Genomic DNA, 26,685 nt, shown 5'->3' on the forward strand with positions numbered 1-26,685 from the left:
CTGGAATTTTACTTCTTGGAATATGGCAACACTAGCCTGGAACATGAATAACTTACAGAACATGGGTGGAATCCAGTTCTTCAATTTACAGGGCCTTGAAGTTGATGGTCTACATTTTGCATCTAGACAGTGGACTGGATACAGGTCACCTGGCCACAATCTTTTTCACTATTTTTGGATGGCTTGTGTTTCTATTTAAATCGTAATAATTGTTTCTAAATTTGCACCTATACATCTAAATTAGCCTGTGCAAATCTTATGCAAATCTGATTAATATTTTGTCCTCTTCTAATAATGCACTTTCTATTTGGGGGCAATGTGCAAGTAGCTGCCCTACCTCTTATACAAAACCTATACAGTCATACCTTGGATCTCAAATGCCTTGGCTCCTGAACAAATCAGCTCCCGAACGATTGAAACCCAGAAGTGAGTGTTCCAGTTTTCGGACGTTCTTTTGGAAGCTGAATATCCAATGGGGCTTCCGCGGCTTCCGATTGGCTGCAGGATCTTCCTGCAGCCAATCAGAAGCCACACTTTGGTTTCTGAACGTTTTGGAAGTCGAATGGACTTCCGGAACAGATCCTGTTTGACTTCCAAGGTACAACTGTAGTGGGTAATGCTCAGGCCTGGCTTACACACGCACTAAAATGAGGCAGTTGAATCTTAAAGTGATAGAGAGGACTGTGCCACTTCAGGGAAGAGGTTTTTCAGGTGACCTCAAGTGTGAAAAGTTCATTTGCAGATCAGAAAGCAAGGTTTTCTATTTGTAGAGATGGTTTTTCTACACAGAGGATCATGTGGAGCATGTGACTGTGCACCTGTAATTCCAAGCAATAGTTGTGCTTCCACCTCAGAAATCTATCAGCTTATTCTGGGGGTATCTATAGACAAGAACTAGTTCATCCTGGGCACATGGACAGATAGATCAATAAAAGCAAACCCACACATAGCATCCTGGTAGAGCTTTCAAGTGATCAGTTATTTCTTGAGAAGAAGAAAAAAACAAAGTCTAGCATGCATATATATATATATATATATATATATATATATATGATAATATATAGAGAGAAAGAATAAATGTTCTTTTAGCTTCCTATGTCTAAGACGAGAAGTTCAGTGGTCTGCCTACTGATCCAATAACAGCATGCAACATTTAGATGGACTGGTCAGGTGCATATACCTGCCATTCTGAGAAACTGCTCGTACTCACCAATGGCGAGTTCAGCACACAGTAGTCCTGTTCAAGTGTTCAGAAGAGCAGGGTGTGCCCACAAAACCTGCCCCTCCGTCATTTCACTGTCACCACCACTCACTCATGGAGTCCTCCACACAATGCAGACTAAGCTAGATGATCAGGGCTGTAAATGGCATAGGTATCCTCTACAAACAGAAAAGGGTCTGCAGTGCAGAAGTTCTGCACCTCAACAAATAGAGGACAGTGGGAGAAGAAATAGTGTTGCAACAGGAAGAGGAATGTTCCTTCCATCTTACAATGATATACAGGAAGAGAAGGGTGGAATCTAGACACATATGAAAAACATTGTGAAATTCTTTTTTTAAAAAAAACGGTTTGAAAAAAATATATTGAATTTGCCATAGCTCACCATCGCCATCTAGTGTCAAATTTGTATAATGCACTTTACAACACACTTAAAACGTTTTATTTGCTGCTGTATAGCTGAGTCCAAGATCAGAATGCGTGGTTAGGCCTTCTGGCAGCCCGATTCATGTTCCCAAAAGCAGATTTTTACTTTGGGCAACTGGACTATAGTTGCCTTTGTGAAGAGAAATATGCCACCTAATGGCAAAAAAATATATAGCAAAAGTTATTCCTGCATCTCTCATTTGGAGCTGGGCATCAGACCGTCTAAGTTATGCTCTTTATGAAGCTGTTCACATTTCTATGTGAGAATTCTAATTAGGATACAAAAAGATTGCACACTTCATTTAATCTTAAATAAAAATCTCTTAACGACCCTGAACATTAGTCTTCCTTATAGCTTCCTCGCACGCACTGTGCAAGTCCCTCTGTCTTAAATGTGATGTTTGCTTTAAAATAATTGCCTTGAAAGGCTCAGAATGGCTTTTTGGCACTAGTTAGCAGTGAACAAATCTGGAAAGAAAAAGAAAAAACCCAATACACACTAGGCTTCTGGGCACTCAAATGTTAGTGTCTTGGAATCAGACACGTTCTGCCCTCAGACAAAATAATTTCCAAAAGGCATTTTCTGTGTATGACTCTGGGCTACTCATCATCTGTCTGAGTATCAGAGATTAATGAGATCAGCCTGTGGCACATTAGAAATGATTTGGAGTGGATTTACTCAGTTCAGGGACACACATGCCAACTCTATATGCAACTCGGCTACTTAGAGCGTCAGCAGCCTCCACAGTTGAGGTTGCCCATGCGTTTACACTCCAAGAGTTCTTTCTGAGCAGCTATAACCTTGGGGGGGGGGGGGAATATTGCAGGAGGCTGAGAAAGAGAGAGCAGATATAGCAAAAGGGCGAGGAAAAGGAAAGCCCTTGTTTTGTTTGGTACACTAATACGCCTGCTTCTTGGGAGAATAGCAATGACAAACCTAGACAGCATCTTAAAAAGCAGAGACATCACCTTGCCAACAAAGGTCCGTATAGTTAAAACTATGGTTTTCCCAGTAGTGATGTATGGAAGTGAGAACTGGACCATAAAGAAGGCTGATCGCCGAAGAATTGATGCTTTTGAATTATGGTGCTGGAGGAGACTCTTGAGAGTCCCGTGGACTGCAAGAAGATCAAACCTATGCATTCTTAAGGAAATCAGCCCTGTTTGCTCACTGGAAGGACAGATCATGAAGCTGAGGCTCCAATAGTTCGGCCACCTCATGAGAAGAGAAGACTCCCTGGAAAAGACCCTGATGTTGGGAAAGATGGAGGGCACAAGGAGAAGGGGACGACAGAGGACGAGATGGTTGGACAGTGTTCTCGAAGCTACCAGCATGAGTTTGACCAAACTGTGGGAGGCAGTGGAAGACAGGAGTGCCTGGCGTGCTCTGGTCCATGGGGTCACGAAGAGTCGGACATGACTAAACAACAAAAATATGCAAAACTGGAAAGTCAAAGCTTTAACAGTGAACTTTTGTAGACTTTTTAAAGGCAACTGAAAATAATGTTTTACTCTGGGAAAATATCATTAGCAAGGATTTATGCAGCACTATTGTTTTTTCCCATCCACACACCCACACATAAACAAAATACCTTGTGAAGGCAATATCACTATTTTCTATATGGGGACATTAAAATGGAAAGATAGCAAGTGCCCAGATCTCTGTGTCACACCCAGTTAGACACTCCCCATGCTGTTAAGACAGGCAACGTAGTACTAAATCAGAAAAGTGAATCACAGAGCTGGAAGGGACCTCAAAGGTCATCGAGTCCAGCCCACTACCAGTGCAGGGCATTCACTGCTAAAGCACTTCTAAAGAATCACAGAAAGGATTTGAATCCAGGTCTCCCCACTCTGTGTCCCAGACTTTAGGCAGTAACCTTATTGTCTGCTTGCATTTCTTCTCATTTGCACAAGGCTTCCAGTTCCTGAAGGAAGCCACCTTGCCTCTAAAAGCTTCCTTGCCTCTGCTCACTAACCACGATGGCATCCTCTTGGGCTTGGTGTTTCCTTGGAGGCCTGTATCTGCATTGAGCTCTTGAGGACTGCACTGATGCCGATGTTCTAGCACGGAGCTCAAACTTAGTTTACACATTTCCATCAGGAAAGACATCTACTGCAGATGCAATCTTAGCTTCATTCTCGTATCTCATTTCTTTTTTTAAAAAAAACAACTCCAAACCAGTCCTCTGTTTGCTCTTCCTGCTCAGACATATTTAACTTCCAAGGCACTTCCACAGATGATACCCCTTGAAGCGGAGGGCTGGCTGCTTGTAGACTTTCAATTTCTATTCCTTTTGCCTTCTTTTCAGTAGATCTGCTCAATTCAGGTCACAAAGCTATATTGTTAAGGTGAAAGTTGTGTGTTTCATTTTATTTTTCTTAGCTGGACTGAATGTCTCCACTGCACAATACAGGCCATTTCTCGCAACAAAGGCTGGCCGAATACAGATGTGTCCTTTTCCTTCCCTTTGGTAGTAAGGCACAGTCTTAAATTGTGCCCAGTGCGGGTAGCTCTGCACTGTAGGGACTCTGGGGGATCTCGTGTTGAAACGCAGACATCTAATTTAAAGGGACAGCGAGATCATGCTAGTGATGCATCCAGTTGTTCAATTTCCTGCCACGCCAGGAGCAACTGGTGCCATATATGATAGTGATTACCCCATCAGTATTTGAAGCCTTTTTTCAAGCTGCAGAAAGTTATTATATGTGGGATATGGAAGGTGCCCAGAATTGAAGGCAGGTCATTCTGCTCTAATTAGTTTGAATCCTGCTTTTAAAATAACAGCAGATTACCAGGGTTTCTGATGGGATTGCGGCCTGGGGATTGAACCAATTGCTACTCCAGTTAGATACAATTCATAAGTGTTAAATATTACCAGTTCGTTAAATATCATTGATGAGCTCCTGGAAGGAGAACGTGCCCATGTACTATTTGCAAGTAGGACTGCAATCTAAACTCACTGCTGCCAAGGGCACTCGTGGCAGTGGTGTAAGGGGTGGGGGCAGGAAGATGGGTCCTGATCCTTGTACCAGCCTCAGATTACGCTGCGGCCGGGCTCGGATCAGGCCGGATGCCAGCCAGCGCCAACTGTGAGAGCTGCTCAGGATCTAGTGGATCCCAGGCTGGCTCAGCCCTGCCCCACCTTGGAATGCCTCATTACAGGACTGTCTGCTTGGTTTTACCAATGCAGATACCAGTGTAAGCCTTCCACTTGTACATGCTGCGGGCAGAAGAGTGATGCAGGCATCAATCCATTGGTGGTGGGCAGGGGTATTCTGGCTCAGCTGCTGAAAGCAAGTGGAGGGGCTCCTTGACTCAACCCAAACCACCTACAGCCCAGCAAAGGTGGGGGTGGATTGTGGCCTGCACCAGCAACTTAAAATAATGGCAAACATCCCCCCCCCCGTTAAGTTTTTGACAAGTTCGTTATTACCCAGACAGTGGGAAACTGTACAGTGGTACCTCGTGTTAAGTACTCAATACGTTCCGGAGGTCCGTTCTTAACCTGAAACTGTTCTTAACTTGAAGCACCACTTTAGCTAATTGTGCCGGAGCACAATTTCTCTTCTCATCCTGAAGCAAAGTTCTGAATCCAAGGTACTATTTCTGGGTTAGCAGAGTCTGTAACCTGAAGCATATGTAACCTGAAGCGTATGTAACCCGAGGTACCACTGTATTGGCTTCAATACCTAAGCTGTCATTTGATTTAAGACCAATACAACAGTAAATAATATTTAGAGTTTATTGGACCCCTTTACGGTTGTATAAAAAAGGGATTAGCTAAGACAGCTCAGTGTTGTGGATGTGGCAAGGACAATGCCTCTCTGAAACACATCTTTGTACCTTGTTCTTTACTTAACACAGTCCAGCACTTTCTCCCAAAACTTGTTAACTATGACTGTGCAGAAAAAGTTAAATCTTTAGGTGGATAATATTTTATTGAACTATATACCTGCAGTATGGTAATTATCAAAGGGGCAACGGAAGTGGATCTATTCCGTGCCCTAATGGTGGCCAAGAGGAATTGGAAAAATAAAAATATGATACCCTTCAATCAATGGACTGACATCATTGGCAATTTATGAACAGGCTGCTTACAGGCGCAGGCTTTGTATGGATAAATACGATAACATTTGGAATGAATTTATACCGAATGTAGTAGGCTATTAGCCTTTCCATAAGCACTAGGACAACATGAGATCATGCAGGGCTGAACCTGCCATGGATCAGGGTGAAGTGAGCTGCTTCAGGTGGCATCTGATAGATAAGAAATGAAGGTACCCAACTGAGGGTACACATTGGCTGTCAAAAACCATAGGACTGCTGGGAAAATTTCAATGCATTCGAAATATTGCTGGGAAACAGAATGCATCATAGCAACAGGACCAGCAACAATGTGTTGGATTGCCCTCCACAAATGAGTCTCTGTGACATCTATGCTCCTACCTTCCAGCAGGACTAATGACCTGGCAGCCATTGTGTAGGAAAGCCGAACCTTAAAATCCAATGGGCAGCCTCTTAATAATCTATCATATTTCAGGCTTTGCCGTCTGAGCACTGTTAATTTGCAAAGAGCATAACTGAAAGCTAAAGTAATGAGGCAAGGAAGCCAAGCTTAACTGCTCTGGAGTGAACACCGAGGGCTTGGAAAGAGCCACATCTTTTGTAGTTTGTCTGAACTTGCCTTTTCAGTGTTAAAAAATAAAATAACCCCCCTCCACCCCCCAAAAAGAGTGAAACACATTATCTGATGAAACTACGTTATCCCTGCCTGAATTTTTCAATATGCACTGTATCAAAGCACTGGGTGCATTTGTCCATTCAGTTTATTGCATATTATATCAAACCTATCATGTATTTTATTAGTTCTCTATACTTCATATTCATCCCATTATGCTTTATTAAGTCCAATGTAATCTTAAATCTGCAATGCAGTTTTCATATTTTCCATCGCAATGTATCATTTCCTCTCTTTTGATCAGTGTTTCTTATAAGCTTTCTTTCTATATGCTTCAATAAGCCTATTACATTATCAAAAGAATTTGCCAGGGGAACACTTATCAGCATTTCTATAACAAACTGTGTGGTTTTTGGGTTGTTGTTTTTTTGAAGATAACTATGAATTGTCTGCTGATAGACCCATTTAGACCTATCAAATGGATTCTGTGACCAAATAGTCTTTAAGACATGGACAGTGTTACATACAGGAAAGAAGATTCCTATGAACAAATAGATTTGTTTAAAGCATGAGTATTCCTTGGCCTGTACAGCAATTAAGCTACAGAGCGGGAAATGGGGTGCGTTGGGGGAGAGAAACAGCCAGCCACATTTTTGGGACCTGTTTTCCTAAGCCTAAGAATGGACCTCCAGAACAAATTAATTTCTTAACCCGAGGTACCACTGTCCTGTACAGAGTTTTCATATTTTCATAATACATTGGTACCTCGGGTTAAGAACTTAATTCATTCTGGAGGTCTGTTCTTAACCTGAAACTATTCTTAACCTGAGACTCCACTTTAGCTAATGGGGCCTCCCACTGCCGCCAAGATTTCTGTTCTCATCCTGAAGCAAAGTTCTTAACCCAAGGTAATATTTCTGGGTTAGTGGAGTCTGTAACCTGAAGCGCCTGTAACCTGAAGTGCATGTAACCCGAGGTACCACTGTATCTCTTTATATTCAACTATATACAGAATGAGCATGCAGGGGGCAACAGGACTGGCACAAGAATTAGGGCACCCTACACTCACCGACCCCCCACTGCTGTTTCCCCCTGCCATTGCTAACTCCTCCTCCTTTATCTCCTGGTTGCTGCCACCCCTTTGCTCTTCCCCCTTTCCCCCGTATTTACTCCCCCCCCCAATATTTTGCTGCTGCATTAAAAGCGCTGGCAGATTCTCAGCCTGCCCCTCCCCTTTTGTCATGGCCTGGAGAATACTTGTTCTGCTGCAGCAGCAAATCACAGCAGCTGCTGTTCTGGTCACCTCACCCAGAATGCCTCATTCTGAGGAAGGACCCCTCTTGCCCCTTCCCCAGACCAAAGCAGAGATAATTTAGAAGCTGCAGGTAGGTGGCCAGTGTTAGCAGCAATAATGACAGCCAGGCGATAGCGAGACAAACAAATATGGTATCTGAGGATGTGGGTCCCAATTCACTGCCATGCTAATACCTGCTACCTGAGACAATTTTCTCAGTTTGTGCTACTCTAGCACTGATCCTGGGGAGCAAGAAGGCTCATTAGTAGTCACTTTTCCTCCCACAGTAGCACCAGCCACCCAGAGGAACAGACACGTTTCCCCAAGGGCTTTGTTAAAGGTAAAGGGACCCCTGACAATTAGCTCCAGTTGTGGCCAACTCTGGGGTTGCGGCGCTCATCTCGCTTTATTGGCCGACGGAGCCAGTGTACAGCTTCCGGGTCGTACAGCTTCCGGGTCATGTGGCCAGCATGACTAAGCCCCTTCTGGCGAACCACAGCAGCGCACGGAAACGCTGTTTACCTTCCCGCCGGAGCGTTACCTATTTATCTACTTGCACTCTGACGTGCTTTCAAACTGCTAGGTTGGCAGGAGCAGGGACCGAGCAATGGGAGCTCACCCCGTCGCGGGGATTTGAACCGCTGACCTTCTGATCGGGAAGACCTAGGCTCTGTGGTTTAACCCACAGCGCCACCTGCGTCCTTAAGCGCTTTGTTAGGCAGCTTCAAAAGTTTGCGTCTTTCCCTTGTCACTTTCAAATGGCACAAACAGTTCCCTTGCAGCAGAATCCTAAACAGGTGCATCCAAAAGCAAGTCCCATTAAGTTCAAGGGAGCTTACTCTCAGGTCAGTGTATGTGGGATTGCAGCCTTAAGCTCTTAGCCTACACAGAGAGGTGGATTCGGATATCGTTATATAAAGGTCATTGCAAAAGGTTAGTCTGATGGACTATTAGGTCAATAATAGAACACTTTCTGTTTAATGTCAGCTAGCAGGCTATAACAAAATAGAAAGACAGTTATATCTTTGTTGGATGATCCATCAGCATGGAGACAATATTATTTCATTGCCAGTAAAGAATGCTGTGAAACACCCTTAACATTCTGAGACTACTGAACACCCCCGGTCCAGATTGGCTGTGGCTTAATTTCCCCGTCCTATTAGAAAAGTTCCAGCTGAACTAATCTTGATCTGGGGAAACCACTCCCACAATTCTCCATGGTAGGGAAGGGGCACTGATATTAATGCCCCCCCCCTCAATCCCCAATCAACGTTCGAAACTCGCCAGGCGGATTTTGCACGGATTGTGACCAAGTGAAGATGCCCAGGTGCCAGGGTGACGTCTGACGTCTCTACCATCTGGAGGTGCATGCCTGGGAATCCTTGGATCTTGACTATTTTCACACACCAGCCACACATCCTATAGAATTCTACCCGTTATGTTTTATCTGCACAATCAAAATGAATTTCAGGAACCAAAAAGTCGTATTGAAAAATACAACTTTTGAGCTGTCTGGTCCAAAAATGGCATCTAGGCATTCTATTTTGGCAATTATAACCCTGGTTTAAGGAGTCATTTGGCACCTAGCTTATATAAATATGACTTTGGCTCTTGTTGCTAGTGAATGTCCCTATATCTAAGGAGTCCAGACCAACATCTGGCAAGGCTTTGTCTTGTTCAAACACACAATAGGCTTCCTACAACATTGTTATTAACTGAAATATTCTGGTTTCCCTTATTTCCACCCCAGATTATTACCCTAAGAGACTACATACCAAAAATCATTGGACCAGATGCTTTTAACCAATACATTGGTGTTTATAAAGGCTATGTTCCCACAATTAATCCTTCAGTATCCAATGTATTTACTACGGCAGCTTTTCGCTTTGGCCATGCTGCAATTCATCCAGTCATAAAGAGACTCGACGTACAGTATCAGAATGATCCAAATCTTCCTAATCTTCAATTGCACGAAGCTTTTTTTACCCCGTGGAGACTTATTAAAGAAGGTACTTTGTTTAATACTATCACATCTTCTTGCATTACTGCAAAGTTATTAGCAACTTGTAAAACAGGGAGATTTTGTCTTGATTTCATCATTGTTCAGACTGTTAAACAGACCATGAAGAGCAAGTGCTGAGGTGTTTTTCTCTTCTTGACTAGCATTTACAAAGTCATATAAAAAAACCAAAATAAATTGAAATATTCAGTTATTTTATCTGTGTGGAATGAATTACAGCTTGGAGGGACAAGAGTGAAAGGTTTGTGCAGCCTTACTGTTTTAATAATTATAATTATTGTACCCCACACATCTGACTCAGTTTCCCCAGCCTCTTTGGGCAGCTTCCAACAAAATATAAAGGAGCAAAACATCAAACATTAAAAGCTTCTCGAAACAGGGTTGCCTTCAGTTGCCTACAAAAGGTCATAAAATTGTTTAACTCTTTGACATCTGATGGGAGGGTGTTCCATAGGGTGGGCACAACTACCAAGAAGGCCCTCTGCCTGGTTACCTGTAACCTCACTTCTTGCAATGAGGGAACCGCCAGAAGACCCCTCGGAGCCCTGTTGTTGTTGTTATACATAGTATTGTGCTGTAAAGCTAATATCTAGTCAGAAATAAGCCCTATTAAATGAGTCTTACTCCCAGATAAATATGATAAGGTTGTAGCCTTATCTTAATAACGAGTTTCCATATGATTGCATCCAATCAAATCAAGATAAAAGTAAACCTGCTGCTGGACTTAAATTAATGACATCTAACTTTACCATTCAGTCGAGTGGGTCTACTCTGAGTATGGCTTAATTGGCTGCAACGCATTAAAAATTGTACACAGTTGAAAACGCTGGCAGTATTAAGGTAACTTCAACAGTATTACATATCTAAAAGGGTGTTAAATGAGGATGGAGAAAAGCGATTTAGATGGATATACAAGAATATGCAGGAATTATGGGTAAATTAAAAGAACCTTGGAAGGGGAAGGAGGGAAGTCGTTGAATGTATGGGTATAATAAAATATGCTAATGTGGAAATGAAAACCTGAAAATAATAATAACAATATTATTTTCATTATTTTTCTTTATCAAATGTATAAATAAGCTAAATATAATTCTCTAGAGAAAGACAAGTACTATTTATAACATGTTTTTTAAACTTGAATTTTTTAAAAATATTTTTTATTAATATTGTTATTATTTGCCTAACACTACTCAGTGGAAGATGTTAATATCTTTACATCATTGTTACTTGGTTGTTTTTTTGAAAACTAGAAGAAAAATGCATACAAAGCTGTTAAAGCACAATTCATAGTTAGTGAAGGGTCCTTAGCTGGCTGGATGAAAATCAAGGACTTTTGCACTTATCTTAAGACAGTGCTGGATTTGTGGCTGCATACATTTATTTAAAGCATTTTTATCCTGTTTCTCACTCCAAAATGCCCATGATAAGACAGACGCTTTCAAATGTCAGTGATAAGACAGTCCTTGCTCTGAGGCCTGCAATCTAAAATACCGTACGTGACACACACAAAAATGGACTGGGAGGGAGGGAGATTTTTGACAGAGGTTTTGTAACAACCAGCTGGGATGGAAATATTTCAAGGGCAGCAGGAACCCAAAAGCTGTTGGTCTTTCAGCAGAGATGATGGAGAGGCCCGCCTCTTCCCCTCTGTAACCTTCTCTTTGTACTCTTAGGTGGCTTGGATCCCCTGCTAAGAGGAACTTTGGCAACTGCTGCAAAACTTCAGGTACAGGGTCAGCTGCTGAATGAGGAGCTAACGAAGAAGCTATTGGTGTTGTCTCATAATGGCTCTTTGGATTTAGCATCATTAGATTTACAGCGGGGACGTGATCATGGACTCCCAGGTATACTGCGTTCTTTAAAAATACATCTTGTCGTAGTAGTAGCAGCAGCAAGATTTGCATGTTGCCTATGCCAAAGCCTCTAGGCAACTTATAACATATTATAGCACTGGGCAATAGGGCTTTGCAGGTAGTGCTGATCTGAAGTCTCTGCAAAGCCCCTTTTGGCCAAGCCCCACCCATCATATATGATATCAGGTGTAGAGCAGGTGAGTGTGGATTGTTCAAAACACCCTCACTAGCCAAAGTGGGAGGCCTAGCCAGATCAATAGAAGAGACTTCTGTGTGTGCAAAGCAAAGCCTCGATTTTGTTGATCCCTCTTACCTTCTTAACCACCCCACCAGCTGTTCTTGAGGGGTCTGGGATTCTCTGGAACAGAATGGGATGTGGTGCAGAGGGCGACAGTAAATGGTTGGGGTTGTCAGCCAAAATAAGGTGGCCTGACTTCTAGAAATGGAAGTGCTGTCCTCTAAGGCACCATTGGATACAACCCAATGAATTTACTGGAATGGTAGCGCTGTGGGTTAAATCACAGAGCCTAGGACTTGCCGATCAGAAGGTCGGCGGTTCGAATCCCCGTAACGGGGTGAGCTCCCATTGCTCGGTCCCTGCTCCTGCCCACCTAGCAGTTCGAAAGCACGTCAAGTGCAAGTAGATAAATAGGTACCGCTCCAGCGGGAAGGTAAACGGTGTTCCCGTGCGCTGCTCTGGTTCGCCAGAAGCGGCTTAGTCATGCTGGCCACATGACCCGGAAGCTGTACGCCAGCTCCCTCAACCAATAAAGCGAGATGAGCGCCACAACCCCAGAGTCGGTCATGACTAGACCTAATGGTCAGGGGTCCCTTTACCTTTACCCAATATTATTGTATTAGCAATCAGTGCACTGTGGTTGTTTATTTCATTTTAATAGCAGCTGAGCATAGTTTTACTTTCGCACACTCTTTCCTGCTTAGTTAAAGCCTTTAAGAACATTTTGATCTACAACTTCAGTTTGTCTTTATCAGCAGCTTCCACACCTCCTTACAAATTAGGTATGTCATGTTATTAACATGGTATACGTTGTTATCTTAATTAGGAGAACACAGCCTATTCTCCCACTTCAAGCCAGGCTACATTTAGTCCTTAAAAGAGGCATGAATGGTCCACAGACAGCTTCTCATCATCAGCCACCCATTCCAAAAAAAGAGCTAGAACAGATCTATTGGCTGGTTTGTGCATTGGACTGAATAACACCAAAGTGGGTTTATTACAAATCCCAGTACTCAAGAATTACAACCTGTATCTACATTTGTCTTATTATATTTTCCTATGGTACCAGAATCACTTGTAGGCAATGCTGGTATATCATAATGCTGTACTGGTGCAAGCATAAAATACACCCTATATAGAGCATCCACTTACTGCCTCAGAGCTTAATTTGAAGCAAGACACCAGTCTGGTGTGGCTGTGTGGATAGGGCACTGGACTTGGATTTGGGAGACCTCTCTCAAATCCCCACTCAGCCATTAATGGCCTTCTTGGTAGTAGAACACCCTCCCATCAGATGTCAAGGAAATAAACAACTATCTGACTTTTAGAATACACCTGAAGGCAGCCCCTGTAATGGGAAATTTAAATTGTCTGATGTTTAAATATATGTTCTGTAAGCTGTCCAGAGTGGCTGCGGAAACCCAGTCAGATGGGTGGGGTATTAATAATAATAAATAATAAACACATTTCATGATTTCCCTCACCCCCGCCTGCAACAAATCATTGTCTCTCAACCTAGTCTACTTACAAAGTTGTTATGAAGATTGCATTCGATAAGCACCCTGAAAAGATGGGTGGAATATTAGTGTGACAAATACATTTTTCAAAAGGCCAGCAGACCACTAGTAATAATTTATTTTATTATTTGCTATTACATTTCTTGTTTCCCCCAAAGACCTCAAGGTGTCATAAACCCTTCCCCCCCCCTCCAGCTTATCTTCACAACAACTCTTTGAGGTAGGTTAGGCTGAGAGGCAATGGCTATGGTCCAAAGTCACCCCACAGGCTTCATGGCTCCCAGGTACTCCCTTCTCAGGTACTAGTCCAGAACTCTAACCATTCCTCCACACTGTCCCCATTTACCTCTAAGGATCATGCCTCGCATATTTCAGATCAGAGTGAAGGGATTCCAGGTTCAAGAGTATCACTGCAGGTAGGCTTGCATCAAGCACTTTAGGAATTGGGCAGAGCTGTCACAGGAAGCCATCAGGGCTCCTGCTGGGAAACCTTGTTTGATTTGTTCTACGAATGCCGTATTTGTAGGCTACAATGACTGGCGAGAATTCTGTGACCTGCCGAGGCTAAGGACGGAAAGCGACCTGGCAAAAGTGATACAGAACAGGAAGACAGTGGAAAAAATCATGGGACTGTACAAAAACCCTGACAACATAGATTTGTGGCTAGCGGGCATAGTAGAAAGCATGCTTCCAGATGCCAGAACAGGTCCACTGTTTGCATGCATAATTGGAAAACAAATGAAAGCATTGAGAGATGGTGATCGGTAAGTTTACTTGTATTGTTCCTTTCATTAGCCATGCTTAGGCATTACAGTGGTACCTCAGGTTACAGACGCTTCAGGTTACAGACTCCGCTAACCCAGAAATAGTACCTCGGGTTAAGAACTTTGCTTCAGGATGAGAACAGAAATCGTGCGGTGGCAGCAGGAGGCCCCATTAGCTAAAGTGGTGCTTCAGGTTAAGAACGGACCTCCGGAACGAATTAAGTACTTAACCTGAGGTACCACTGTATTCGCCATCACATGATGAGGGAGAGTGAGCTGTCTCTGTCCCTTCCACCACCCCCCTCCTGTCCCTGTCAACCTCCATGAGTAAAGAGGTTAATTTCTGAAGGAGGGAGGGTTTTATTTTCATTCATGTAGGCTTCCAGCACAATGTTACAAACCTGCTCTTCTTCCTCGGCTCTAAATCATGCAGGGCACCTACATGAGTAGAGTAGGGACTGTGCTTGAAACATCTGCCTCCAACTCATGGAAGGTGATGACTCATAAAATCATAGAGTTGTAGAATTGGAAGGGACCTCTGAGGGTCCCTGCAATGCCAGAACCTCAACTAGTTCATACATGACAGATCCTGTCATGGCCTAAAAATGTCCTAGAGTGTTTCATAGATGTACTATACTGGCTCAGCAGCCTGTAGTGGCTCAGTAATCCTTTCTCATTAGTATTTATTGTTGATCGGAAGGTTCCAGGCTGTGTGAGCCCTCCTTATATGGCTGCATGCAGGTGTGACAGTCCGTCTTTCTTTCTTTCTTTCTTTCTTTCTTTCTTTCTTTCTTTCTTTCTTTCTTTCTCTCTCTCTCTCTCTCTCTCTCTCTCTCTCTCTCTCTCTCTCTCTCTCTAGCTATGCAGTTCACTGGCGTCTCTCTGAAACTGTTTTTTGAATCTATGCACCCAGCCAGGGATTTGGCTGAGGACTTGTAACCACTATGCTTATTGAAATGCTTCAGTAAAGCATATTTGCTGATGGAGTGAGCTGTTCGTGTACTTCATTTGCTGCTAACACTCTGCTAAACTCTTTGCATGCCCTGGGGTCTGAGAGACCAGGCAAGCATACCAGGAAAGTCGGGGGGGGGGGCATTAGGACCCTAATCCTGACAGATCCAAGTTCTGGTTAAAAACCTCTAATGGAAGAGTGTCTACCATCTTCCGAGAGAGTCTGTTCCACTGTTGGACAGCTCTTACTGTCAGAAAGTTCTTCCTAATGTTTTGTTAGAATCTCATTTCTTGTAACTTGAAGCCATTGGTTTGAGTCCTATCCTCTGGAGCAGGAGAAAACAAGCTTGCTCCATTCTCCATGTGACAGCCCTTTAGATCAGGGGTCAGCAAACCTTTTCAGCAGGGGCCCAGTCCACTGTCCCTTAGATCTTCTGGGGGGCCGGATTATATTTTTTGGGGGGAAATGAATGAATTCCTATGCCCCACAAATAACCCAGAGATGCATTTTAAATAAAAGGACACATTCTACTTATGTAAAAACAAAACTGTCCACGGGATGGATTTAGAAGGCAATTGCCCGGGCCTTAGTTTGCCTACCCATGCTTTAGATATTTGAAGATGCCTATCATAGCTGCTCTCTGTCTCTGCTTTTACAGGTCAAACATATCCAATTCCCTCAACTGTTCCTCGTAAGGCTTGGTTTTCAGACCGTTTATCATTTTGCACACATTCCAGCTTGTCAACATCCTTCTTAAATTGTAATGCCCAGAACTGGACACAGTACTCCAGGTGTGGTTTGACCAAGTCAGAATAGAGCAGGACTATTACTTCCCTTGATTGGGACACTATATTTCTGTTGATGCATCCTAGAATAGCATTAGCTTTTTATGCTGCTGCATCACACTGCTGACTCATGATAAGCTTGTGGTCTACTAAGAACCCTAGATCCTTGTCATGTGTACTACTAGTAAGCCAGGTGTCCCCCATCTTATATTTATGCCGCTGGTTTTTTTCTGCCTAAGCGTAGAACCTTACATCTGTCCGTATTGAAATTCCTTTGGCCCAGTTCTCAAATCTGTTAAGGTCATCTTGAATCCTGATTCATTCTTCTGCAGCATTATCTGCCTCTCCCAGTTCAGTGTCACCTGTAAATTTGATGAGCAAATTTGAGGATGGCAGCTAGCACACTTTAGAATACCTGAAAAGGATATTTATTAAACTGGATTTGGTAAAAAACAAACTTTGAAACAGGATTGCCAATTGTTTCAGAAGTTTGATATCTAGGTGGGGCCAAGTGGTGGAATATAATACACTGTGGTTTACACTCCTGTCTTGCAATATTTTTTTGTTTTGTTTCTACATAGATTTTGGTGGGAAAACGACAATGTTTTCACTGAAGATCAAAGGCGAGAACTCAGAAAATATTCCTTATCCAGATTAATCTGTGATAACACAGGTCTCACTGAAGTACCCCTTGATGCCTTCATACTTGGGAAATTTCCTAAAGATTTTAAGCCTTGTGAAAATATACCCAGCATTCATTTAGGAGCTTGGCAGGAGACGTTTCACCCAGGTAATTCAAAAAATGAATATCCTCGCTTTTGTCAAATATTTGGAATGTTTAGAAATGAGGAATGTGCTGGAGGTTTTGACAGCTGGGATAAAATGGTCTGAGTATCTTCTTGCCACCAGGCAAAGCCATGTTTCATTCCTGCATTTGGCAAAAGGAATGAAAGGGTATGAGAGGGTACAATTGCCCAGACTCTGCATTTATCATCTGAGGCCTTTGAACAGGGATAGAAAAGCTACAGCTCTCCAAATGTGGCTGGACTTATAATGATAATAATCTTATTATTTCTACCCTGTCCTACAGCGGGGTCCAGCTCCCATAACTGCTGACCAGGAGTGGTTGTAGAATATCTTCACTCAAGATTAGTAATTTCAGTTCTCCGAGTTGCTCATTTTTCCACACTTATATTTAGTACTCCACATTTTGCAGCAATTTGTGTTTTAATTCTCATGAAAATTTATCAGCATTTTGGTGCAAATTTATCTTAACAAAAACAGTATATGCAGTTTTGACTAATGTGCACTAATGTATTATGTTTACTTTTTTAAAATGTTGTGTTTTTGCTTCTAGAGTTGAATTGTGCTTTCCCAACAAGAGTGGAACATGGTGATTTTGTCCATTGTTCAGAGCCAGGGAAACTCGTTGTTACCTACTCATGCCACCAAGGATATGAGCTATTAGGAGAAGAACAATTGTCCTGTATACAGGGGAAATGGAATTTGAAAGCACCGGTCTGCCAAGGTGCCTATGATTTTTAGGTTTTGTCTGATATCTTCTAGCAAGAATGGCATTGCCACATTGTAATGTTTAAACATGAATAACTTTAGAGGGCTGAATAAACTTGGATCCTGTAGTCTATTGTGAAAATTCATTTATCTTCTGAGGTCACTCTTGATGCTGCCATCAATAAATTTCTTTGTCAGCTTACTTACAGTTTCTAGCTGTAGTGCCTGAGAATTCACACGTTCCAGGGCTTACTGAGACAAAAACGTGAAACAAATTGCAAAGAGATTTGAAAAGATATAAGTGTACTCTTCTTTCTTCGCTTTACTCTGATCTCACAAATCATCCTTGGTCCCTTATTTTAAGAAGACGTGATCGTCCCCACAAACCATTACTCTGTTCCATATATTTCTGAGTTACACAACAGACTGAGCCAAGTCTCCCAGAATGCAACTAAAACATAACCCAAACTGGGCAGCTTGCCTGACCATGCTCTTTCTTGCTCTCAGTGTAAAGGAATACAGATCAAAAGGAAGCAATAGGATTCACAGAATCATAGGATGCTTTAATGCCCATGGAGAGCCTATGTGCATATTGAAAAACTAAAAAGCTTGTAGGATTTAATTAGCAGCAGGCATTAACAGGGTTTAGCCAGCATATCCATATCCATAGCCAAGTTTTTTGCCTGAGAAATAAAATAAGACTGCATCTGATCAGCTCGTTCTCTCCTACGGGAAGAAAAAGCTTTCTGCTGCTAGCACCTTTTTCAAACATATATTGCTGCATTTTTATTTGGTTGCACCAAAAATATAGAACAAAATGCATTGAGGCATGCCCAGGGATGTGGGGGTTCTTTCTGCAAAGAAACACTCCCCGCCAACTATAATATTATTTGTCTCTTCATTGCCACAGTTGGGAAAACAAACAAACAAAAAAAGTAGTGCTCAAATTGAAGAGTATATGCTTCCAGGTGGTCAGATATTTTACTACACCAGTATTTTGGGGGCAGGGGCACTTGTCCCACAATTAGGCAGAGTGAGGAGGCCCTCCCAGGTGACTGATCCTTGGGTGGGGAAGCTGTTGCAGTGAAATGTTGGAGGACACGGCCAGTGGCGTAGCGTGGGTTGTCAGCACCCGGGGCAAGGCAAGTAATTTGCGCCCCCTAACCCGTAGATTTGCGCCCCCTAACCCCCAGATGTTGCGCCCGGTGCGGCCGGCCCCCCCTGCACCCCCCACGCTACGCCACTGGACACGGCTGTTAGCTATTTGTGATTTTTAAAAAAGAAGCCTTACGCAAGACTTGAAATTCATTTCTCTCCCTTGAGCCCAAGAGAGTGTTTAGTCCCGTATGTTTTCAAAACTTCTTCATAGCAGCGCATAAGTTATTAATCCATAGCTTGCCTTTTCTCACAAACTCCTCCAGACAGCATCTGCTTGAAGTCACCACTCAATGTTCATAATCAAAGAATCAACCAAGAAAATAACCAACCAACTGCCAGCGCCCTAATTTCCCCAATACCATTTATTCTTTGTGAAATACATTTATAACTCAAATACAATATAAATACTAACAACCTCTGCCTGTGTCCTGTGGCTTGCACCGCACCTGCTCTTTCAGATGTGGTAGGAAATTATTTCCTATTGCCAATCCAAAGGCCAATCCAGTTGACTTCTGTACATGGACAAGGAAAGGACATGATCAAGTCTGGTTTCGGAACTGTGAAGGAGATAGAATGCCTTAAAATGTGAGCTGAACAAATTTTTCCCCATCTTTAACACTAGGAAGGCCCAGAAAGAGAGATTGTCTTCTTCTTTGAGTTACTATCATGATCCCCTCCTTCACATTATAAAAACTATTAGCACAGATGGTTTCCTACTGGATCCAGTAAATCAAGCACCACAGGCACTCAATCCCCCTTCCAATGCCTTGAAAGTGAAGAACTGCATGAGTTCATTTCAATGCATTGCATCAATTTAGGACTTCGCTCTCACTTACATTACATTTCTACAAGTCACCGTACGTAGCATTTCCCAGCATGTCTGTGCACATGCATATTCAACCTTCATTAAGGGGGAGGAAAGCATCAGGAGAGAAATTTAACAAGCTCATACTGAGGAAGACATTACAACAGGTGAATTCATTTGCATGCAGGAGCTACAGTTGGTACTCAGTTAGGCCCGCTTATCAACATTGCTTGGAAGAGACAGTGATTCAGATAATGGTACACTTGAAATGAAATAGGGATAGGGAATTGTAACTCTCTCTTTTAGTCCAGTGAGTCCCCTGAATTTTTTCCACCTAGTTGCGAAGCAAAGAAAGAGATGAATTGTAATAATATTTTGCCCCCTAGCAGATTAATATTCTGGCAACAAGCTGAATGGAAAAACTTGCGTGAACCAATCGTTTATTCTCCAATAGGTGGTTAATATGTTAAACTATGTACGGCAGGCTATGGAAACAAGCAGTAGAATGGGAAGTGCACTAAGTCAAAAGAAAAACACAATCCTAGGCTGCTTGCATGGCTGTTAGTTCAGTTAGCTCTTCCTTTGCTCCATGTGTGTTTATACAATGTATTGCACACACAGGGCTCAGCTAGGACTCAGCCAGAATGGTGAAGAAAATGTGATTTATATGCGTTCTATGTGCAATATAACATTGTGCCATCAGGTGGTGACATGGAGCCCCGTTTTTCTCTACCTGTTTTCCCTGTTTAAGTTTACAACACTTTAAACTGAAACATTTCTTTCATGTGTCTAGATCCAGCCACAGTGAAGCAAATTATGAATAAATTAATTAAAAAGTATCTGGTTGAACAAATCTTGGTTGTTTTTTTCAAATGCTTTACAACAGCAGCTCCCAAACCCTTTCAGGCTTGAGGGCCCCTTTGAAATGTAAGAAACTCAAGAACTCAGTTTCCCCTGCCTCAGAAAGAGGCAAAACACCCAAAAAAGGAGGTTTGATTTCTGTTCTGGAAAAATAAGCAAACAACAGCAGTTTCTAATACTGTTTCTATTTCCATCAGAACTCTCTTGGTGCCAGTGCAGACTGCCCATGCATATCTGGGTTTATTAAGCCAGAATTAGTAGCTTATCTTTTTGTGCAAATGCAGCATATTTTAGGATCCGCCTTCTAGAAATACACTTTGAGTTTATAACTTTGTTTTAACGTTTGTGTTTCTCTTTAGACATCAACGAATGTGAAAATAAAACCAATCCCCCATGCCACTCCTCTGCTCAATGTGTCAATACCCAAGGCTCGTTCCAGTGTCTTTGCACAGATCCCTATGAACTGGCAGAAGATGGGAAAACATGCAAAGGTGAGGTGACTGCACTGCTTTGCTGGTTAAAACTTAGCAACATAAAACAATGAGGCAATCTCAAAGTCATTCTCTGTCATTCACACATGCTGTAGTCATTTATGTGAGAACCATTCTAATTATCTTCCGCTGTTTCATACTTATCAACACTGAATGATCACAGCAGACTTCTAAATGTAAGGGTCACTGTAAAGAACACAAACCAACCACTGTGTGTGTGTGTGTGTGTGTGTGTGTGTGAGAGAGAGAGAGAGAGAGAGAGAGAGAGACTGGCTTAAGTCTGCTTCCTGGCTAAGTAGAAGTAAGAACTCAGGTGTTGAGAGTCCAAGGAGGCAGTCTTTGTAGTTTTGGATAGTGTAACAAAGGCAGGGGTGCCAATAAAATATTGGAGGGGCCCAAGTGAGCCCTACCCCACATAATTGATTACATGACACGGCACCAAACCCATGTCCATTAACTTGGGGGGCCCTCAAATATTTTTTTGTGAGGGGTGAAGGGACCTCGGCCACTAGGAGTTGGCTCCTATGAACAAAGGTGTGGGAAAACATGTCTGAAACATGTTTTCTTCTTCTGAACAACAGCAGCAGCAATAACTCTCACTGGTGGGATTAGAGAAACTTCCTCATTCCCTTTTATGTCATGTACGTATGGTAATTCCAGGACTTGTGCTACCATATGAAATTCAGTATAATCCTTGGATAGTTAATAACAATTTTTGAACCAGCGGGTGGCCCGCACAGCCAGGCTGCACTTATGTTCCTTTACATGCCATAAATCCTTTTGTGCTTGATTAAATGCCTCAGTCTTAGCTTTTCCAATCAGTAAACAGATAGTTATTTATTTATTTTTACACTCAAAGGGAAAGGGTTTAGGCCCAGGCAGTTATTATGGTTCTAAACTGAAGTTAAAGAAGTTTGGGTGTCTGATAAGCATAACTGCCATGCCCATTAGAGGCCTCTGAAAAGAACTGTCTGCCTACAAGATGACTGCAATCTGGCCCACAGAGAGCTGGTGTGTGGAGCAACACTCCTGTGGTTCTCTCCAAAGGAAGAGTGTCAAAAGTTATTTCCTTGAGAGAACGATTTGTAATAATTTGGAAAATCAATAAACATAATTGTCAGGGAGGGAGACTTAGGGTGGCAATGCAGACTCCTCAGGCCAGAGGAGCACGGACACCACACCCCAGGCATGTCTGCTGGAAGTGCTTCTGGGGCTGACCCTACATGCTCTCCCTCTTCCGCTTCAGAGTCCTTATTCTCATTTCTTGAAGTGAAGGGCTCTGGCTCCAGGGTTATGGCAGGCCTTAGGTTTGAATTCTAAGCAGGCATTTATAAGAAAGGTCACAGGGATCAAGCTGCATTCAGCATGTCTGTCTGAGCTGCATTCATCCTGGTGGGCCACAAGCTATACAGGTCTGCATCATAAGCAGATAAGTCACGTTCACCAGCCTTTCTCTCCAAGTAAACTTGGGGAATCACTGGCAGTTGCCATAATAAAAATACAGAACTGTGAAGGCAGTCTGGATGAGATAACTAAAGCAAATGTTGAGCTGCCTGTGATTTGCTTGTTAGCCCAGAAGAGCATCCCAAGTTGCAAATGATTGGTACGGTGGTGTTGTAGAGCAATTGAAAAATGATTAGCTTGAATTACATTATTCCAGCAACTTCAGACTTCTAACTAAAATGCTCTTAACATCTGTAAGAGGTCTAATAATATTTTATGCTGTGCACTCATATAACCTCCATTCATACTTGGGACATTATTCTTATTTATTACACTTGAATGCTGCTTTCTCCAGGCAACTCAGGGCAGCTGACATTGGTATCTTCTCATCACAACTACCCTTGTGAAGTAGGTCTGAGATTGTCCAAAGCTATCTAACAAGCTTTATGGCCAAATGAGTTTAGAAACCAGTACTATTTGGTCCACATCTAACATTGAGACCACTACTGCAGACTGTCCCTCATGCTTGGATTTTGTTTTTAATCATTCTGAAACTGACAGTTCTAAGGCATACTGTATCTTAGTTTTGTTGCAACCCAGTTTGCCCTAGGAGGAATGCTTTACCTCACAGACCTCTTCCTGGATTCCTGTTCCAAATTAAATGGAACGTGTGGAAGCTGGAGTAGAAGGGAGGCTACTGCAAACCTGTGAAGTTTGTTGTCTGAAGGCAACAACTCTGCTAATCTGTCAAAAATAAGCCTATTGCTGTACATAAAATGTGAAGTAGAAATCGTTGGGTCTTTTTTGGTGTCTTGTTTCTTTTGTCCTTGGTTTGAAGCATGATAGTTGCTTTTTCCATTAAGTTGTTAAAAACCTTTTGATGACACTGTTTTAATTATTCCTTACTTCATTTGTCTAATGTGCCTAATAACCATTCAACCTGTAACAGATAGCTTGCAGTTCTGTTCCTCAGATGACTCTGTTCCTAACACTTGTTTGGGAATTAATCTCCTTAATCGTCTTCTTCTAGGGAGGGAAAAACCTCTTGATTGAATTTTGCTTTGCTTTTAATTATTGTTATATGCTTACATAATACCAGCACTTTTGCATGGGTATTTTCATTTACAATATAGACTGTTCATTTCACTGATCTTTGAAAGAATCTTGATAGGCCAACAAGCAGGGCCCTGCATCAAAATGTTGCAGTGTATTCCTGGCAAGCCTAAGGCTGAGGGGTTGTTTATCCAAGGATCTCCACAGCTAAACAAGGCAGAAATTATTCTCAACTTTGGCAATGGTGGGGACAGGAACAGAAGTGTGACTTTGAGGGCAGCCCACACTTGCCCTGTACATGGGAATAATGTATGACCATCAGCTTGGATGGCTTTAAAAGAGGATTGGACACATTCATGGATGGCAAGGCTATCAACGACATCTTGCCTTTTAATACCAGTTGCCGTGATCACAGGTGGGCAGGGTGCTGTTGCCAGCATGGTGTAGAATAGATTCTTTATTGTCATTACACAAGTGCAACATTGCACAAAGTGCAACGAAATTGGATGCCATCCCTTAAAACAACAAAAGCAAAACAACAACAACAACCAAACAAACCACATTCCAGCCACACCCACACCACACCCATCAAACTCCCAGGTCACACTATCGAGTTACAGCATTCAAAAAGGCCACAGCTCTTGGATAGAAACTGTTTTTCAGTCTATTTGTCTTTGACTTGATGTTTCTATATCTCCTGCCAGAAGGCAGTAGTGCAAACAGACCGTGTCCCGGGTGAGATGAATCCTGCAGGATGTTATTTGCTTTCCTAAGACAACGGGAACCGTACAGTTCTTCCAAAGATGGGAGAGGATGACCAATAATCCTTTGGGCTGTGGTTATGACCTTCTGGAGCACCTTCCTCTCCCTAGCTGTACAACTGGAGAACCAAGCACAAATACAGTATGTAAGAATGCTCTCTATGGAGCCTCGGTAGAAGGACACCAGCAGTCTCTCACTCAGATTGTTCTTTTTTAAAAGTCTGAGGAAATAAATTCTCTGCTGGGCCTTCTTCACCAGAGCAGTGGTATGTGCGCTCCAAGTCATGCCCTGATCGATAGCTACTCCCAAAAACCTGAATTCCGCCACCCTCTCCACCCGTTCCCCGTTGATATACAAGGGCTGAATGTCCGCCTTTTTTTTTCTGTAATCCACCACCAATTCCTTGGTCTTAGCCGTATTAAGAGCCAGATTGTTCTCTCCACACCAAACACAGAGCCGCTCCACCTCGTCCCGATAGGCGGACTCATCCCCTCCTGAAATGAGCCCTACCACCGTAGTGTCATCAGCAAACTTGATGATTTTGTTGCTGGAATAGATGGCTGTACAGTCATACGTATAGAGAGTGTAGAGCAGGGGACTCAACACACAACCCTGTGGTGAGCCGGTGTTAAGGCTAAGGGCTGTGGACATGTGTGACCCTACTCTAACCCTCTGAGAACGTTCTGACAAAAAATCCAAAACCCAGAGACAGGTGGAGTTGGAGAGTCCAATCGCCTCTAGCTTGGACACCAGTCTATGGGGGAGGATAGTGTTAAAAGCAGAGCTAAAATCCACAAACAGCAGCCTCACATAACTCCCCGGCTGCTCCAGATGGGACAGAGCAGCATGGAGAGTGGTATTGATGGCGTCTTCTGTGGATCTATTTGCTCTGTATGCAAACTGGTAGTTGTCAAAAGTTGATGGAAGACAGGAAATAATGTGACGGCGCACCAGTTTCTCAAAACACTTCATGATGATTGGAGTCAGTGCAACTGGTCTATAGTCATTCAAACTACTGATTGTGGATTTTTTAGGCAGAGGGACAATAGTTGACGACTTCAGGCAGGGTGGGACAATAGACTGGTGTAAGGACTTATTGAAGATCTTAGTAAAGACCCTCGCCAGCTGATCCGCACAGCCCTTCAACACCTTTCCAGTGATGCCATCAGGTCCAGCCGCCTTCCTCGGATTCGCCATCCTCAAAACCTGTCTCACCTCATGTTCCTCTACCGTGAATGAGGGGCCCCTATGGGCTGGTGGCTGTAATACCGGCGTCTCAGGTGGCTCCTTCTCGAAGCGAGCAAAGAAGAGGTTAAGCTCCTCCGCCAGCAAGGGGTCACCGTCGACAGCACCAAGGTTAGGTTTGTAGTTGGTAATATGCTGAATCCCCTGCCACATCTGTCTTGTGTAGTGGTTAAGAGTGGTAGTCTTGTAATCTGGGGAACCGGGTTCGCGTCTCCGCTCCTCCACATGCAGCTGCTGGGTGACCTTGGGCCAGTCACACTTCTCTGAAGTCTCTCAGCCCCACTCACCTCACAGAGTGTTTGCTGTGGGGGAGGAAGGGAAAGGAGAATGTTAGCCGCTTTGAGACTCCTTCGGGTAGTGATAAAGCGGGATATCAAATCCAAACTCTTCTTCTTCTCATGTCCTGCTTGCAGGCATCTGGTTAGTCACTGTGAAAACAGGATGTTGGACTAGATGGGCTGTTGACCTGATTCAGGAGGCTGATCTTAAATTCCTATGAAGGGAGCTGCAATCTTTCAACATTCATTGCCATTGAGTTCTTATGTTTTAGAGTTTCCCCTCCACCCTTAGTTCTTTTCATTGCAATTTTTCTGCACACATGCATATATCTCTGAGTCACCCTAAGTATGCTGATTCCTTTGCTGTTCTGGCTACATAAGCACATGGATGGGCAGACTTGGATCAGTATTAGAAGGAATGATTTCCTCAAGGTGCACCAACATAAAAAAAAAACCTGCTTCTGTGATGTTTGGTCCCACTCTGTACCCATAATATGCAGTACCATTATTGGACCATGTGACCTGCCCACCTCCTGTGGCTCCTATGTACTGGTCAGAGCCAGCCCAATATATTTTGCTACATGAGATGAAGGCTAGGGATGGTGCCCTTTCCCATTCCGTGCACAGAAGCCAACTGGATTGGCAATTAGATTATACTTAAACATTGGCAATGGGACAGCACAATCCATCGCACCTGAAAGAACAGTTTAACTTAGGAGGTGCAGGGCAGACCACGTGTAACTGTGTGCTCCCAACATTTCACTGCCCAGCTTCCCCACCTGTCACTTTGCCTAATGGTAGGGCTGGTCCCCATACTGGTGTAGCAGAAGATCTGATCCCTGGAAACATGTGCTCCAAGAGTCCTTGGTTTCTAGTACCTGTCCCTGGTATGTCACAGTCTCCTTTTTATCTTTTGTAGAAACTTTGGGAAGACAAGCAGTGTAATTATTCTGGTTTCAGACACTCTTTCTGTCTATGCAGAAAAGGAGCTGAAGTGCTCAATTTAATGGACATGGCAGAGGTGAAGCCTACAATTAAGTGTGTGTGTGTGTGTGTGTGTGTGTGTGTGTAGTCCTCAGGCAATGATCCTTGCCATGTGAACAGGTGTGTTACAAGTACAAGCCAATGTCTGTTTCTGTGAAATGTTGGATTATGATGGAAGTTGCTTCCAAATCATTGTCAAATTGACAACATCAACTGGTCTTTAGTTGTCAAAAAGTTAGCAAGCAAGACTTGAGATTGATCTGCTGTTATTGTCCTGTGGTTTGACCTGCAAATTGAATCCACATATTGGGTTTCTTTGGGTGGAAAGGCAAAATATAAATGT

At 43.0% G+C, this 26,685-nt stretch overlaps 1 protein-coding gene across 7 annotated transcripts in view; it reads left to right on the forward strand.

The window, feature by feature from the left end:
- The window catches only part of TPO (thyroid peroxidase), a 110,218-nt gene that overhangs the window by 61,583 nt on the left and 21,950 nt on the right, over window positions 1–26,685 (forward strand). For all 7 annotated transcript variants that reach the window (XM_083495544.1, XM_083495543.1, XM_083495547.1 and 4 more), the window contains exons 9-14: window positions 9,372–9,630; window positions 11,315–11,485; window positions 13,776–14,013; window positions 16,332–16,540; window positions 17,108–17,278; window positions 20,446–20,577. In XM_083495544.1, coding sequence (XP_083351670.1) covers window positions 9,372–9,630; window positions 11,315–11,485; window positions 13,776–14,013; window positions 16,332–16,540; window positions 17,108–17,278; window positions 20,446–20,577 — 1,180 coding nt within the window. The remainder of the gene's footprint in view (window positions 1–9,371; window positions 9,631–11,314; window positions 11,486–13,775; window positions 14,014–16,331; window positions 16,541–17,107; window positions 17,279–20,445; window positions 20,578–26,685) is intronic.

Source organism: Podarcis liolepis (genome assembly GCF_965112155.1).
Source record: "Podarcis liolepis genome assembly, chromosome: 3".
Classification (NCBI taxonomy): Eukaryota; Metazoa; Chordata; class Lepidosauria; order Squamata; family Lacertidae; genus Podarcis; species Podarcis liolepis.